The following is a 14,212-nucleotide window of genomic DNA, read 5'->3' on the forward strand; positions in this document are numbered from 1 at the left end:
CTACCCTTTACTGTTTCAAAGTGTTATTATATAGCTGGTTACAGGGGAGAATCCATTAGAAATCCCACGTAAGTGTTTATGTTTTCAATTTATTTTTTTTAATTCACTAAAATCAGCAGTTACTTTTTATTTCTTATTTATTTTATTTTGTTGGAATTAGTGATTACTGTCTTATTTTTTATTTTATCTTATACTTATTTAATTTTATTTTGCTAGAATTAGTTTTCAGGTTCATTTTATCTGAACCACTTTTGATGTGATGATGGCAGGATTTGGGTGGTGTATGATAGAAGGGAAACTAAATGTATTTTATTTTCTAATATTTGTCATCCTTTTTCCTTGGAAGTGCTTCATCAAAACGATCTAGGTTGCTATTTTTATGGGGTTTAGTTTGGTTTAGAATAGGTTGTTTTATTTTTATTTTTTAATTTGTTGATTTTTTTGATGCCTTACTCTATTATTACCTTTGCCATTTTCTAATAATTTTATAGATGTATTTTATGCATTTCTGTTGTATTTTTGGTATTTCCTTTGACATGGGATACACTTTATTGCTATCCTCTAATTCTTCTTTACTCTTGTCCTTCTCTTTCCGGCAAAATATGTAGAACTTCTTGTCGTCTTCATCAAATCAAGAAATCTAAATCCCATGGTTTTGATTGATATTTACCTTTTTCTTATCTAATTCATTTTACATTCTTTTATAATTATGTTTTTTATTTACTGAAGTGGATCCGTACAAGTAGGGGTGGAAACGAGTTGAGCTTTTCATGAACTGTTCGAGCTCGGCTTGTGAAAAGCTCCGCTTGGCTCAATTTCAATCGAGCTCGAGCCCAATTCACTGGCTCGATTATTAAACAAGCCGAGCTTGAGCCTACTAGAGCTCGGCTCGTGAGCCGGCTCAAATATATGTATATATAATAAAATTATAGAAAATAATATATATAATAAAATTTATAATTCTTAATTACTATAATTCTTAAAATTTTAAATATAAAATAAAAATATTTTTATTTTTATAAAATATTTATTCTCAAAATCGAGCTCGAGCAGAGCCGATCTCAAGCTCAAGGTTCTAGCTTGAACCGAGCTCGAGCTCGAGCCTTGTAGAACAGTCTCGAGCCGAGCTCGAGCCAAGTACTATTCGGCTCGGCTTAGCTCGAATCCACCCCTACGTACAAGATAACTGTGGGTTTAGTATTTTGGTGCTATTTGGTTGGTATCTCATTTTTCATTTTCTCATAATTTTGCAATTTCCTTTTATAATCTCCTAGAAATGTTTTATTATTCTCTTTGTAATTTGCTATTACTTTCCCCCCTTTTTCCTTTTAGTTTTCCCTTATTCTTTTCTTGTTGTTAAAAATTAGGACAAGTTATTCAATTCCAAGAGAACCTATTTTTTTCTAACAGCCCAAAAAAAAAAACATTTTAATATAATAGAAACTTGCCTCCTAACATAAGCCTTTCTCTTTCTACCTATTAGTGTTCTTTTTGGTAGGGATCTATTTTCTTTTATCACCCTGTTTATAATTGGAGGTTAATTTAAGTGTTGGTCTTTCAAGATGCAACCAATGCACCCATTTCTTCATGGTCTAATCCAGTTTGCTACAAGAAAGGTTTGCACAGATCCATGCACCAATGTGGTGTTTTTAATTTTTGTGATAATATGTTTATTTAAAGCTAATTTCTTTAATATTCTTAACTTAATACATTTGGGAAAACCAATAAAACAATTCTCAGGGGACTAAACTCTTTTAAATGCTTCATTTATTAATCTAAATGTAATAGGTTTAATTTGATTTCATTTGTTAATTCTATCATTTTCTACATGGGCTTCTCGCTAGTATATATCATTACAAAACAATGATTCATGGATGGCCTGAGCGTAGAGTAAATGGAATCTACACAAGTTGAGTATAAAGTCAACATGCGAAGCACTTTTATGTTTTTGCCAGGTGGGAACGTGTCTTCCATGGCTTCTCGCTAGTATATATTATTACAAAACAGTGATTTGTGGATGGCCTGAGCGTAGAGTAAATGGAATCTATATGAGCTGAGTATAAAGTCAGTATTCAAAGCCCTTTTATGTTTTTGCCATGTGGGAACGCATCCTCTGTGCAAATTATACTTAAGTCACAAAGATGGTGCAACCTTCTAAACAAAGTGATAAAGTGGTTGCAGGTAATGATCAAAGTATCGGTATTGAGTATCGTATCAGACAACTTGGATATGGATACAGATACCGATACATTTGGGAAACGCATGGATACGAACGGAAAATATAGAAACGCTTGGATACGCTAGGGAAATGCACAAGAATTTCATAAATATATTAATAACATTAAGTTTAAGGTCAAAATAATTATAAATAATATATAAATACATATGAGCTTTATATTTTAATGGTATATATGAATAAATATATTACAACTAATATAGTGAAATGCATAGATATTGTGCAATTTTATTGATAATGCATCAATCAATAATCTAAGACATATTATATAGATTCTTAGAAATTAATACATGCACAAAACCATTATTATTTTATTTTCTATTAAAGTCCAAGGTACAAAATATATGCAATTATTCTATTTGAACTACTATATCAATATTTATATTTTATTATTTTTATTTTTTAACATTAACAAAAAATCAACAAAAAAATCAATTCTCAAATGTTTGGTAAACAATATTTTTTATTTTTTAAAAAATAAGTATGTTATTATAAAATTTAAAGTAAAGTATTAATTAATAATTCATTAAAAGAACATATAATCTTAAGTTAAAATATATCAAATCTATTAAAACTTTGAAGATATACATCATATGAAAATTCATAAATTTTAATTACAAAAATAATTATTCCGTTATTAATATTTTTATTTTATAAATTTTAAAATACAAAATTATTTTATTTTTATATAAATGTAGATTAGTGGAATTGACCAATTCAATTTATGTTATATTCTCAAATATTTTGTAAATAATATTTTTATTTTTGTAAATAGTAAATACATTATTATTTAATACAAATTAAAATATTAATTAATAATTTATAAAAATTTGAATATACATATGTGCAAATTTATAAATTTTAAGTATTAAAATAATTATTCTATTAATAATAATTTTATTTGTATAAATTTCTTGAAATTTTAAATCAATTTTTGGTATATATGTAGATTTGATAAATTATTTATTCTATTGTTAATAAAATACTAATTTCAAAAATTATTCTTTTTAATTTATAGTTGGAGTTGTTGAATATTAGTATATATTGTTTATTTGGGTTGTATGTAGACTACTAGACTTTTACGTTGATAAAGGTTAATGTATTTCTTTTATTAACAAAAAGTGGTTAGTGGATTAGTAGTAGAAGAGGTATATGCTCTTAGTCATTGGGCGACTTTAATTCTATGTCTTGCCTCATTTTTTTAAAGTGAGACACGGTTGGTTATCAGATGAAGGCATGGATGCGGATGTGCAGTATGAACCGTATCACCCGATACTATACGATACACACCGTATATTTTAATCCTTGGGTGGTATGGAGAATCCGAGGATGGTCTTCTTGACACGGACTGCGATTAAGGGTGATGCTGGTGGTGCCCAAGTAGTAGCCCATGAGTTTGCTCATAGCTGGACTGGGAATCTGATCACCAATAAAACCAATGAGGATTTCTGGTTGAACGAGGGCTTCACAACATATGCGGAACGGAGAATCATTGAAGTTGTACAGGGAGAGGACAGAGCTGCTCTGAGCATTGGAATGGGTTGGAGAGGTTTGAATGTAATGGAGATTCAAGGATGACATGGAGTTTATAAAGCTGAAAAACAAACAGGAAGGGGTGAACCCCGATGTTCAAAGTTCCATATGAAAAAGGTTTCCAGTTTGTTTGGCGCATTGAACGTCAGATCGGACGGCCTGCATTTGATGAATTCATTAAGAAACATATCGCTACATTTAAGTTCTAGTCGATTGATACTGAAACATTTCTGAATTTCCTGAAAGCAAATATTCCTGGAATAGAGAAGCATATAGAATTGGTTCTTTGGCCTGAGGATACAGGTATCCCTGTAGATGCCTTTGAGCCTGTCTCCAACATCTATAGTAAGATTGTGTTACTGGCAAACGAGTTTAGACTTGGGAGGATGCCAAGGGAGGATGAAGTTGCGGATTGGCCAGGGCAGGAATGGGAGCTTTATCTGGAGAATTTGCATAAATCCGCTGAAGCTTGACAGGTGCCATTGGATGCACGGTACAGGCTAGCAGAATCCAAGGGTTATGAGGTGAAGGCGGCATTTCTCCGACTGGCCATTTCGTCTGGGTGCAAGAATACTACAGTGAAGTGGAGAAAACTTTGAAGGAAGTTGGGAGAATGAAGTACCTTCGCCCTCTGTATACGGCACTGGTTCAAGGCAGTGGAAAGGAAGAAGCGAAGATATTGGCTAAAAGAGTTTTTGCAGAAGTCCGTGGCTGTTATCATCCCATAGCTCAAGGTGTTGCCCACCCCATCCTCTCCAAACACCTGTAGCTTCTTCATACCCAAATATACCTCACTAATACTAATGAACCGAATTTTAATTTTGTTTTTTGTTAAGATATATGATTTCTTTGCCTTTTTTCTATTCTTATAATATACGACTGACTGTAAATAAGGTTGTGTTTTCTTCATAAACTCACCCTACCACCCTCGAGCAATAACCAAAAAAAAAAAAAAAAGAAAACCATTTTCAGGACACATACTGACCAGAGAAAGACTGAAACAGGGAACAATTTATTTAAAAGGTGTAGGCGTGTACCTTCTCCCTCTCTAATCCTCTCCAGTCTCCAATTCCAATTTCATCAACACCTTTCTGGCATGTTCTTCACGAAAATAATAATAATAATAATAATAATAATAATAATCCTATTTCTTTCAAAATTGAACATCTTAACCACCAAATTAAAATCCAACTTATCATAAATTTTAACGGTTTCATTGATAGGATAAATCAACTCACTGAATGACTTGGGTATAAAAACCAGTATTAAGAACACAAGCTCGCTGCATTAATCATCAGACCAATTGATCCAGCAACACCCACCCAAATGTCATTCCATTCAACCCACCATAGGGATTTGACACTAGGCAATACCATGCAAGAGCAATCATCTGTCAAACACCTGCCCACCACTGCAGTCACCCATTGGAGTCGATCCAGAACTTGGTAATAATAGTTGATAGGACAGCATATGACAGGCAAAAATGAAGGCAAGGTTATGAAAATCGACGCATTCTTTAACGAGAGTATATACTTTACAAGTTGATTCAAGTTTTATGTAAAGACTTCCATGTGTTGACAGAAAGGAAGCACTCAAAGACGGATTCCGCTAGCTTGGGTTGTACAAATATAGCCAGCTAATACCACAACAGCAACAAGGTTAGTATCTGTTGCATCAATGCCATCTTCTCGTGTTAGATGGAAGGGAATAAAACGAAGAAGAAATTGACAAGGCCTAGCAACTCTTTTTCCCCTGCTAGACCAATTGGACTGCAATTAAAACAAACCACTAACAAAGAGATGTTAGACTTGCTAATATCTATGAACACACAAGACAACAGTTTCACCCTCTATGATGGCACTGATACAGCGATCACTTCCAGAGCTTGACATACTTGTCGTGACTAGCAGATGCTACCAACCCAGTCGCATTTGATACTGCCAAGGCAGCAATCAGCCCTTCATGTGCAGACATAGTCATTGTTTTGTTCTCAGCCATGTTCCAAAGTTCCAATGACTGTAAAAATGCCAAAATAACATGTTACGTATCGGCCAAGTCATTTTTTTTCCTGATAGATACAAAGTCCCTATAAATTGAATGTAATAAGCTGATAAAAATGAATTAACATAATATGATATTAATACATTATTTATTATTTGAAGAACACCATTCTTTAAGAAGAAAGACAAAATACTGGCCGGTTATTTGTCCTGTTTTCCACCACATGTATTACCAAAACCATGCAACTTTTGAGTCACCTTACGTCCATGCCACCCACTCAAATGGGTTGTACACAGACCAAAGTGCCCAGACACGGCAGTAAATGTTGGAGCTACAAATTCAAAACACCACCAAAATTTGGAACGCCTTAGAGCATGAACTTGTATACTTCAACAAGGGGCATCAGAAGTAGTTAGAACAAAATATGTGGATACCCACTTTCTATCATTTTCATATTATTTTGTTAAAGTGTTGTACGCTAAATAAGTAGATGTTATGAAAGAGTGGAAGAATGCAGAGATAATGGATTAGTAGAGAGAGAGAGAGAGAGAGAGAGAGAATATCCTGAAAATACCAATACAAGGCCCTTCTCAGTTAGTAAGTTCAATATGATATGTCATCCATAAAGCTATATATATTTTAACTAAAACTGTAAAAAAAGAAATTTTCAAGCCAAAAATAAGCTAGAGAACTAACAATAACACTAATTAAATATCACACACAAAGCATGCTAATAGGCATAGCTGGAGGAAATATTTGTTTGAAGTAATATAACTTGCCTGGTAACAACCAATCACCAATAAAGAAGGATAGGAGGGATGGAAAACGCAAGAATGGAATTTGTTCCCATTGCAGCTCAATTCATGAACACACTCCCCTTCATTCCCAGAACCAAAAGTCCATACTCTGACAGAGTCCTCGCTCACAGAAGCCAGTAATTCACCAGAAGGATCCCAACATACAGAATGGACAGGTTTTGTATGTCCCTGGTACAAGTCCATCCAGAATACAGACAAAATCAGCCCACCAATGTCTATGATATGGCAAGCCAAGCCAAAAAAAACAAGATAGAAGCAAAAACTTGAAAAATGATGCAATGAATACAACTACAAATACAAAAAACAGGAAAAACCAAGCAGATACAAGGAGGTATGTAGGTTTGAGCTAGGATTTTATTTTTCAGTTTGGGTCTAGTACTTGGGCTCCCCTAGTTTTCTTTCACTATTCTAGAGGGGGTGCTTCAGCTTTCGCAACGTTTTAAATCTGGAGAGGTGATCCCATCTCAAGTTTCTCCTAAACTCAAGAAGGTCCAGACCTGGAGTATGACAAGTGACCTGTTTCCAAGAGGTTTTTTTTTTTTGTTTATGTTGTTTCTATCCCTTGAAGAGATCGAATGCACCAGATAAGAGATCTAAAGGCTCTACTGAGATTAATCTAGAAGGCCCAGTTGGTCCAAAACCCTTGTTTGCTGTTTAGTGGCTTTGAGAGAACCTTGATTGCTTTTTTTCCTTATGTAGTGCCCCTCTGAGATTCTTTGTTTGTTTACTGGCATATAATTGACCCTTTTGAAAACAATGGAAGCATCAAGAAGTGAGCAGAAGTTACGGAAGAGCATGGTGGGTCTCTGGGAGTAATGGGAGAGATGCAAGGAACTCAGATCACTATTGTGAAGCTGAATGGAACAAGGGTTCTTGCATGGGCTTGATCTATACATATAGCCATTGGGGGAAGAGGAAAATTGGGATATATCACAGGGGACACAAAGGAGCTAGAGTCCTCTGATCTATCCTATGCCCAATGGGTGCAAGAGAATTACATGGTGATGACCTCACCAGGCTGTCTAATTCAATGTTTCTTTTTTTTATGAATCTGTGTAATTCAATGTTTGCCACATATTAGTAAGAACTTGTGGATGAATACTACCAAGGAGATTTGGGATGGAGTGGAAGAACTTATTCTCAAGCTATGAATGTAGCACGAGCCTATCAATTGATGTCAAAAGTAGTCTGAAGCAAGAAGATAAGTCACTTGCAATTTACTTCTCTGCTCTGAAGACCTTGTGCCAAGTGATCGTTCACCTTGAAACAGTAAGGTGAGAGTGTACCGAGGATGCTATTTATCAAAAGCTGGTGGAGAGGAATAAGAGTGTTTGAGTACTTAAATGAACTCAACCCAAAGTCCAATATTGCCAAACAGAACATACTCTCTCAGATAATAGTGTTTCTCAGAAGCTAGCGGAGAAGAATAGAGTGTTTGACTTCTTAAATGGACTCAGACCAAAGCATGATATTGCCAAACAAAACACTCTCACTTGTGATAGTGTCTCTTAGGAGAGTAGGTGGAATGTTATGATGAGACCTTGTGAACCTACAGCCATGGTGAGTGCCAGACCTTGACCTAGAGGAGACAAGGGAGCTAGTGGTGAGAAAGAGGAGAAGAAAGATGTGGTGTGTGATCACTGTAAGAAGCCTACACATGCTGGAAACTTCATCCTAATCTTATTTTTTGATGAATACTTCATTCTAATCTTATTCCAGCTCATTTTAGGAACAAGAAGGGCATTGCCAATGTTGTGGTGACTGTAAAGAGACTGGGCCGAATGGGCCCTAACAGCTTCTTATGTGATATCCTTCTTTATCTTTTATTTTATGTTGATGGGCCTGTTATTTGTTCTTATTTTATTTCCTTTATGTAACTGCCAAGCTGGCCGCCCACTTAAGGGTACACTTGTCATCATCAATTTGTTTTAGAATTTAATAAAATTAGGGTTAGAGGAGGAAGAAGACTAATTCGACTTCTTCTTCTCTTACCTCTTCTCTTCTACATACACAGCTCTTGCACTTCCATTCAGATCTGATTTGTACTGTTAATCACTGATCTTAAACCTAATATTAGAGGACTGATTCTCAACTTGGTATCAGAGCGGGTCCAGTTCCTCTTTTTCTTTTGTTCCTGTACACTCTAAAATCAAGGGAGTGTATGGAGAGATAGGTTCTCTATAGTATAGAGAATCACTTGCCTGGTTGGTAGAAGGGTTTGGAGAGTTTAGATCTGGCCAGTTGTTGCCAAGAAGTGATGCTGTCTTGCTGCTGCCCGAAACCCTAGCCGACTAGAGATTTTCAAGTTACCAGGAAAAGTGAAGCTTGGGTGTGGCGCTTTGTGCTTGGAAGGTGTCTTGTGACTACTAAAGGAGGGTGGTTCAGGTTTGGAAGAGTTTGGGTTACTCTGGTAGGTGCGGCTGTGTCTTCTCTCTCCCGCTCATCCGCTGGACGGAACAAAACCCTAGTTTTTCAAGCACCCAAGTTTTGGTTTGACTTCAAGTAAGTTCACATAGTCAATTTTTTCTGTTTTTTTATTTCCGTTTGATTAATGGAGGCATATGGAAGTGAGTTCAAGCAGGTGCCAGCTTCTGGACCTGCTCTAGTAGATTCCGTTTTGACGGGTGTTACCACAATTAAGCTAGATGGGACAAACTATCTTGCTTGGGCACAATCTATAAAAATCTATGCTTGTAGTAGAGGAAAACTTGGATATCTCACAGGCAGCAAGGTGAAACCCGAAGAGGCAGACCCTGAGTTTGAAAGATGGATGCAAGAGAACTATACCGTTATAGGATGATTAGCCAACTCTATGCAACCTCATATAAGCCAGCACTATCTCTGGATGTCTTCGGCTAAGGAGATATGGGACAGTGTAACTGAGACCTATTCACAGAAACTGAATGTAGCCAGAGCATACAAATTGAAAAGTGATGTGAAGAACCTGAGACAGGGGGAGAAGAGTGTGGCAATCTATTACTCCATACTAAAGTCCCTATGGCAAGAAATTGATGTTATGGAATCAATGGTATGGGAGAGTAAAAAGAATGTTGAAATGTATAGAAAGCTAGTGGAGAGAAATAGGGTGTTTGAGTTTCTCACTGGACTCAACCCTGAGTTTGATATTATCAAACAGAACATTTTGGCCAGGGAGGAGGTTACTCTTTCACAGGCATATGCTATGATCAATAGTGAGGAGAGTAAGCGGCAGGTGCAGATGCAGAGTCCATCTATAGAACATTTTGCACATGCATGAATGAAACCGAAGGGCCCTACTGAGAAAAGAGAGTAGTTGTGTGAATATTGCAAGAAACCACGTCATACAAAGGACACCTGCTGGAAGCTTCATCTTGAACTTCTTCCAGATAGGTTTAAGAACAATAATAACCCTAAGAATGGCAATCAGGTGGGAAAATCCAAGACTGCTAATGCTGCTACAGTGCCTGAGGGGGGAAGTAAGGAAAGTGAAGAAAAATCAACTATTGAGCATTTGGCTGCAATGAAACTGGATTTTGAGAAGTATGGGAGGCTCCTAAATCACCTGGAAGCTACGGTGTCTTCAACTCACCCTTCCAACAGTACGTCATCTTCATCGGCTTTTGCTCACTCAGGTACATATGCCTCAGCAAATCATGCTTCAGCTTCAGGTAATCATAAACTCCCTTGGATTATAGATTCCGGTGCATCAGACCATATGACCAGCCTATCTAACCTTTTTTGTTCATACCATCTCTCTGGGAAAGAGAAAATATCCTTGGCCGATGGGTCACTTGCCCCCATCTCTGGTAAAGGAGATATAAAGACCTCTGACACCTTGTTCTTTATCTTATGTTCTCCACGTTCCTAAGTTTAATACAAACATTTTATTTGTTAGTAGCTTAACAAAGTCCATGAACTGCAGCATAACCTTCTTTCCAACTTATTGTGTTTTTCAAGACCTACAGTCTCAGAGGACGATTGGAAGTGGCCATGAGGCGAACGGAATATACCTGCTGGACACACTAGATCAAACCTTGGGATCACCTCATGGAGTTGCTTTAGAGTCAGTGGTGTCAGAGTCTGTTAACAAAATTCTGCTATGTCATTTTCCGTTTGGTCATTTGTCTTTTTCTGCTTTAAGACATTTGTTCCCAAATATGTTTAAAGGAGTGTCTTTATCTAGTCTTCATTGTGAGTCATGTGAGCTAGCAAAGCATTGTAGACATTCTTATTCAATCAGTAATAAAAGATCTTTTTCTCCTTTCCATATTGTTCATTCTGATGTGTGGGAGCCATATCACATGCCAACCATGGGGGGCTACCGGTACTTTATCCTTTTTATTGATGATTATTCTCGTTATACTTGGGTTTATCTCATGAAATCCCAGGATGAAGTACCAATCATTGTGAAAAATTTTCATGAACTCATCCTCACCCAGTTTAATACCCGTATCAAAATATTCCGCTCTGACAATGCTAAGGAGTATTTTGAGAAAACCCTCTCCACCTACCTTGAAACTTTTGGGGTTATTCATCAAAGCTCTTGTTCCTACACTCCACAACAAACGGGGTGGCGGAGAGAAAGAACAAACATGTGGTTGAGGTTGCCAGATCCCTTTTGTTTGCATCCCATGTTCCTGTGAAGTTTTGGGGAGATGTTCATACTGCTACCTACCTAATCAACCGTATGCCCTCCAGGGTCCTTGGCTTTAAAACCCCCTTTAGTCTTCTCTTCCCGGATGATAATCTCTTTTCTCTCCCTCTCCGTGTATTTGGGAGTACTTGTTATGTGCATATTCATAGTCACCAAAGGCATAAATTTGAACTAAAGCTCAGAAGTGCGTGTTTCTGGGATATGCCTCTACACAAAAGGGTTATTGTTGTTTTGATCCAGTTCGTGGCACCCGCTTTGTATCTCGAGATGTCACCCTTGCAGAGTTGACTCCTTTCTTTAGTGTTCCTATTGAGGGGGAGAAATCTGATGAACCCTTTGCTATGTCTCCAGCTGTTCCTCTTCCCATCCCTTGTGAGTCTGATCATGGGGGGCCCACCTCTTCCACTGGAACCCCCCCTGATCCTCCTCTTGCTTCTGCTCCTACGCTCCAAAGGTGTTACCAAAGGCGGAGATACAGACATATGCAGGTTGTTTCCACTCCTTCAGAAGAGCATCTGGCCACTCCCACGGTTCCTGAGGAAACAGGTCAGCCCCCTATCGACCCACCTTCGACCGTCCCCGACCTTGACCTTCCTATTGCACTTCGCAAGGGCAAGCGGAAGTGTACAGCCCATTGCATCTCCAAACATTTATCTTACAACTTTCTCTCTCCTTCCTACTATTCCTTTATTGCTTCTGTCTCTTCCCATGTGATACCCAGGTCTGTACCGGAAGCATTGTTTCAACCTAAATGGAGGGATGCTATGATGACTGAACTTGAAGCATTACATAAGAACCATACCTGGGATGTTGTGGACTTACCGGAAGGGAAAGAACCAGTGGGGTGTAAATGGGTGTTTACCATTAAATATCACTCTAATGGCTCGGTTGAGAGGTATAAGGCTAGGTTGGTTGCCAAGGGTTACACCCAAATGTATGGCATTGACTATCTTGAGACTTTTGCTCCTATAGCTAAGATGACTTCAGTTAGGATCTTGCTTTCTCTAGCAGCTACCTTTGACTGGCCCCTTCACCAGTTTGATGTTAAAAATGCTTTCTTGAATGGAGATTTGCATGAAGAGGTTTATATGTCTCTACCTCCAGAAGTGTATGGGAAAGAGATGAAAGGCAAGGTGTGTAAACTACACAAATCCCTTTATGGTCTCAAACAATCTCCTCGGGCTTGGTTTGAAAGATTTCGGGCTGCTCTTGTCTCCTTTGGCTACATTCAAACACAATCTGATCATACACTCTTCTTGAAGAGAAATGACTCTTTGGTGACCTTCTTGATTGTTTATGTTGATGATATTGTGGTCAAGGGTAATGACATTGAAGAGGCCAGTAAGCTAAAAGCATTTCTCCACTCTGAATTTGAAATTAAAGATTTGGGAGATCTTCGGTAATTCTTGGGCATTGAAGTTGCTCGATCTAAGGATGGTATATTCATATCTCAGCGCAAGTATGTCCTTGATCTTCTTGCTGACACTGGTAAACTTGGAGCTAAACCCATCACCACTCCCATTGATCCTAATCAGAAGCTTTCTGCCACAGTTGGTACACCATTGTCAGATAAGGGAGTGTTTCAGAGACAGCTTGGGAAGTTGTTATACCTTTGTATGACTCGGCCAGATATTTCCTATGCAGTGAGTGTTCCTAGTCAGTTTATGCATTGTCCCAGAGATACTCATCTAGTTGCTGCAGAAAGGGTTTTGTGCTACTTGAAAGGTACTCCAAAGAAAGGTATTCTATTTGCTAAGCATGATCACATGAAGCTAGAAGCCTTTACTGATGCAGACTGGGCAGGATGTATTGATGACAGAAGGTCCACCTCTGGTTATTGTGCTCTGGTTGCTGGGAATATTGTGTCTTGGAGGAGTAAGAAACAATCAGTAGTTGCTAGATCCTCGGCTGAAGCAGAATACAGGGCAATGGCTCATAGTGTGTCAGAATTACTATGGCTACAATCCCTTCTAGAGGAATTGGGGGTGGATTACGAGCAACCAATGATGCTCTATTGTGACAACCAAGCTGCTATCAACATTGCACATAATCCAGTTCAGCATGACAGAACTAAGCACATTGAGGATGATAGGCATTTCTCAAAGGAAAGAGTCTCTTCAGGAGAAATCTGTTTACCATTCATCACATCAGAAGAGCAACTGGCTGATGTCTTGACCAAGGGAGTTCCCAAGGGGAAATTGACACACTATATAAGCAAGCTGAGCATGATTGACATCTATGCTCAACTTGAAGGGGAGTGTAAAGAGACTGGGCCGAATGGGCCCTAACAGCTTCTTATGCCATATCCTTCTTTATCTTTTATTTTATGTTGATGGGCCTCACTTGATGGGCCTGTTATTTGTTCTTATTTTATTTCCTTTATGTAACTGCCAAGCAGGCCGCCCACTTAAGGGTATACTTGTCATCATCAATTTGTTTTAGAATTTAATAAAATTAGGGTTAGAGGAGGAAGAAGACTAATTCGATTTCTTCTTCTCTTCTACATACACAGCTCTTGCACTTCCATTCAGATCTGATTTGTACTGTTAATCATTGATATTAAACCTAATATTAGAGGACTGATTCTCAACTGTGACAAATGAGACCACAGGAGAATAATCCCATGCTCCAAGACTGAACAGGAACTAAGGCAGATACCATAATGCTTCAAGCAACTTCAACAGTGTGTCTATTTTTTCTCTCAACCACCCCATTCTGTTGTGGATTATAAGTGCAACTGTTCTGATGTATAACCCCATGCTCCAAGAAATACAAGGTTAGAGACTTTTCAAAATACTCCCTTGCAGTCAAGGTAACTCAGGTCCTTCTGGCATAGGAGGGGTTGTAAGAGACAAGGAAATTCAGAACCATCTTTTCAGGACCAATGGGAAAAGGAGACCTTTTAAAGGCAGAACTATATGCAGCCCTACAAGGCACCTAGATTGCAAAAGAGTTGGGCGTGGAGAAGTTGGTGATAGAAGGGGACTCCAA

General features: G+C 37.8%; 1 protein-coding gene and 1 pseudogene across 8 annotated transcripts in view; one reads left to right on the forward strand and one right to left on the reverse strand.

Moving 5' to 3' along the window:
• Positions 1 to 3,538: 3,538 nt before the first annotated feature.
• On the forward strand, positions 3,539 to 4,594 carry LOC104592617 (leucine aminopeptidase pseudogene; annotated as a pseudogene).
• A 670-nt stretch (positions 4,595 to 5,264) lies between these two features.
• The window catches only part of LUG (transcriptional corepressor LEUNIG), a 29,935-nt gene continuing 20,987 nt past the window's right edge, over positions 5,265 to 14,212 (reverse strand). For all 8 annotated transcript variants that reach the window (XM_088893980.1, XM_088893976.1, XM_088893977.1 and 5 more), the window contains 2 exons: positions 6,550 to 6,756; positions 5,265 to 5,785 (listed from right to left, as the gene is read on the reverse strand). In XM_088893980.1, the coding sequence (XP_088750106.1) occupies positions 5,642 to 5,785; positions 6,550 to 6,756 (351 nt within the window). In that variant the 3' untranslated portion in view covers positions 5,265 to 5,641. The remainder of the gene's footprint in view (positions 5,786 to 6,549; positions 6,757 to 14,212) is intronic.

Source organism: Nelumbo nucifera, chromosome 8, assembly GCF_055504915.1.
Source record: "Nelumbo nucifera cultivar China Antique chromosome 8, China Antique-T2T, whole genome shotgun sequence".
NCBI classification, from domain to species: Eukaryota; Viridiplantae; Streptophyta; class Magnoliopsida; order Proteales; family Nelumbonaceae; genus Nelumbo; species Nelumbo nucifera.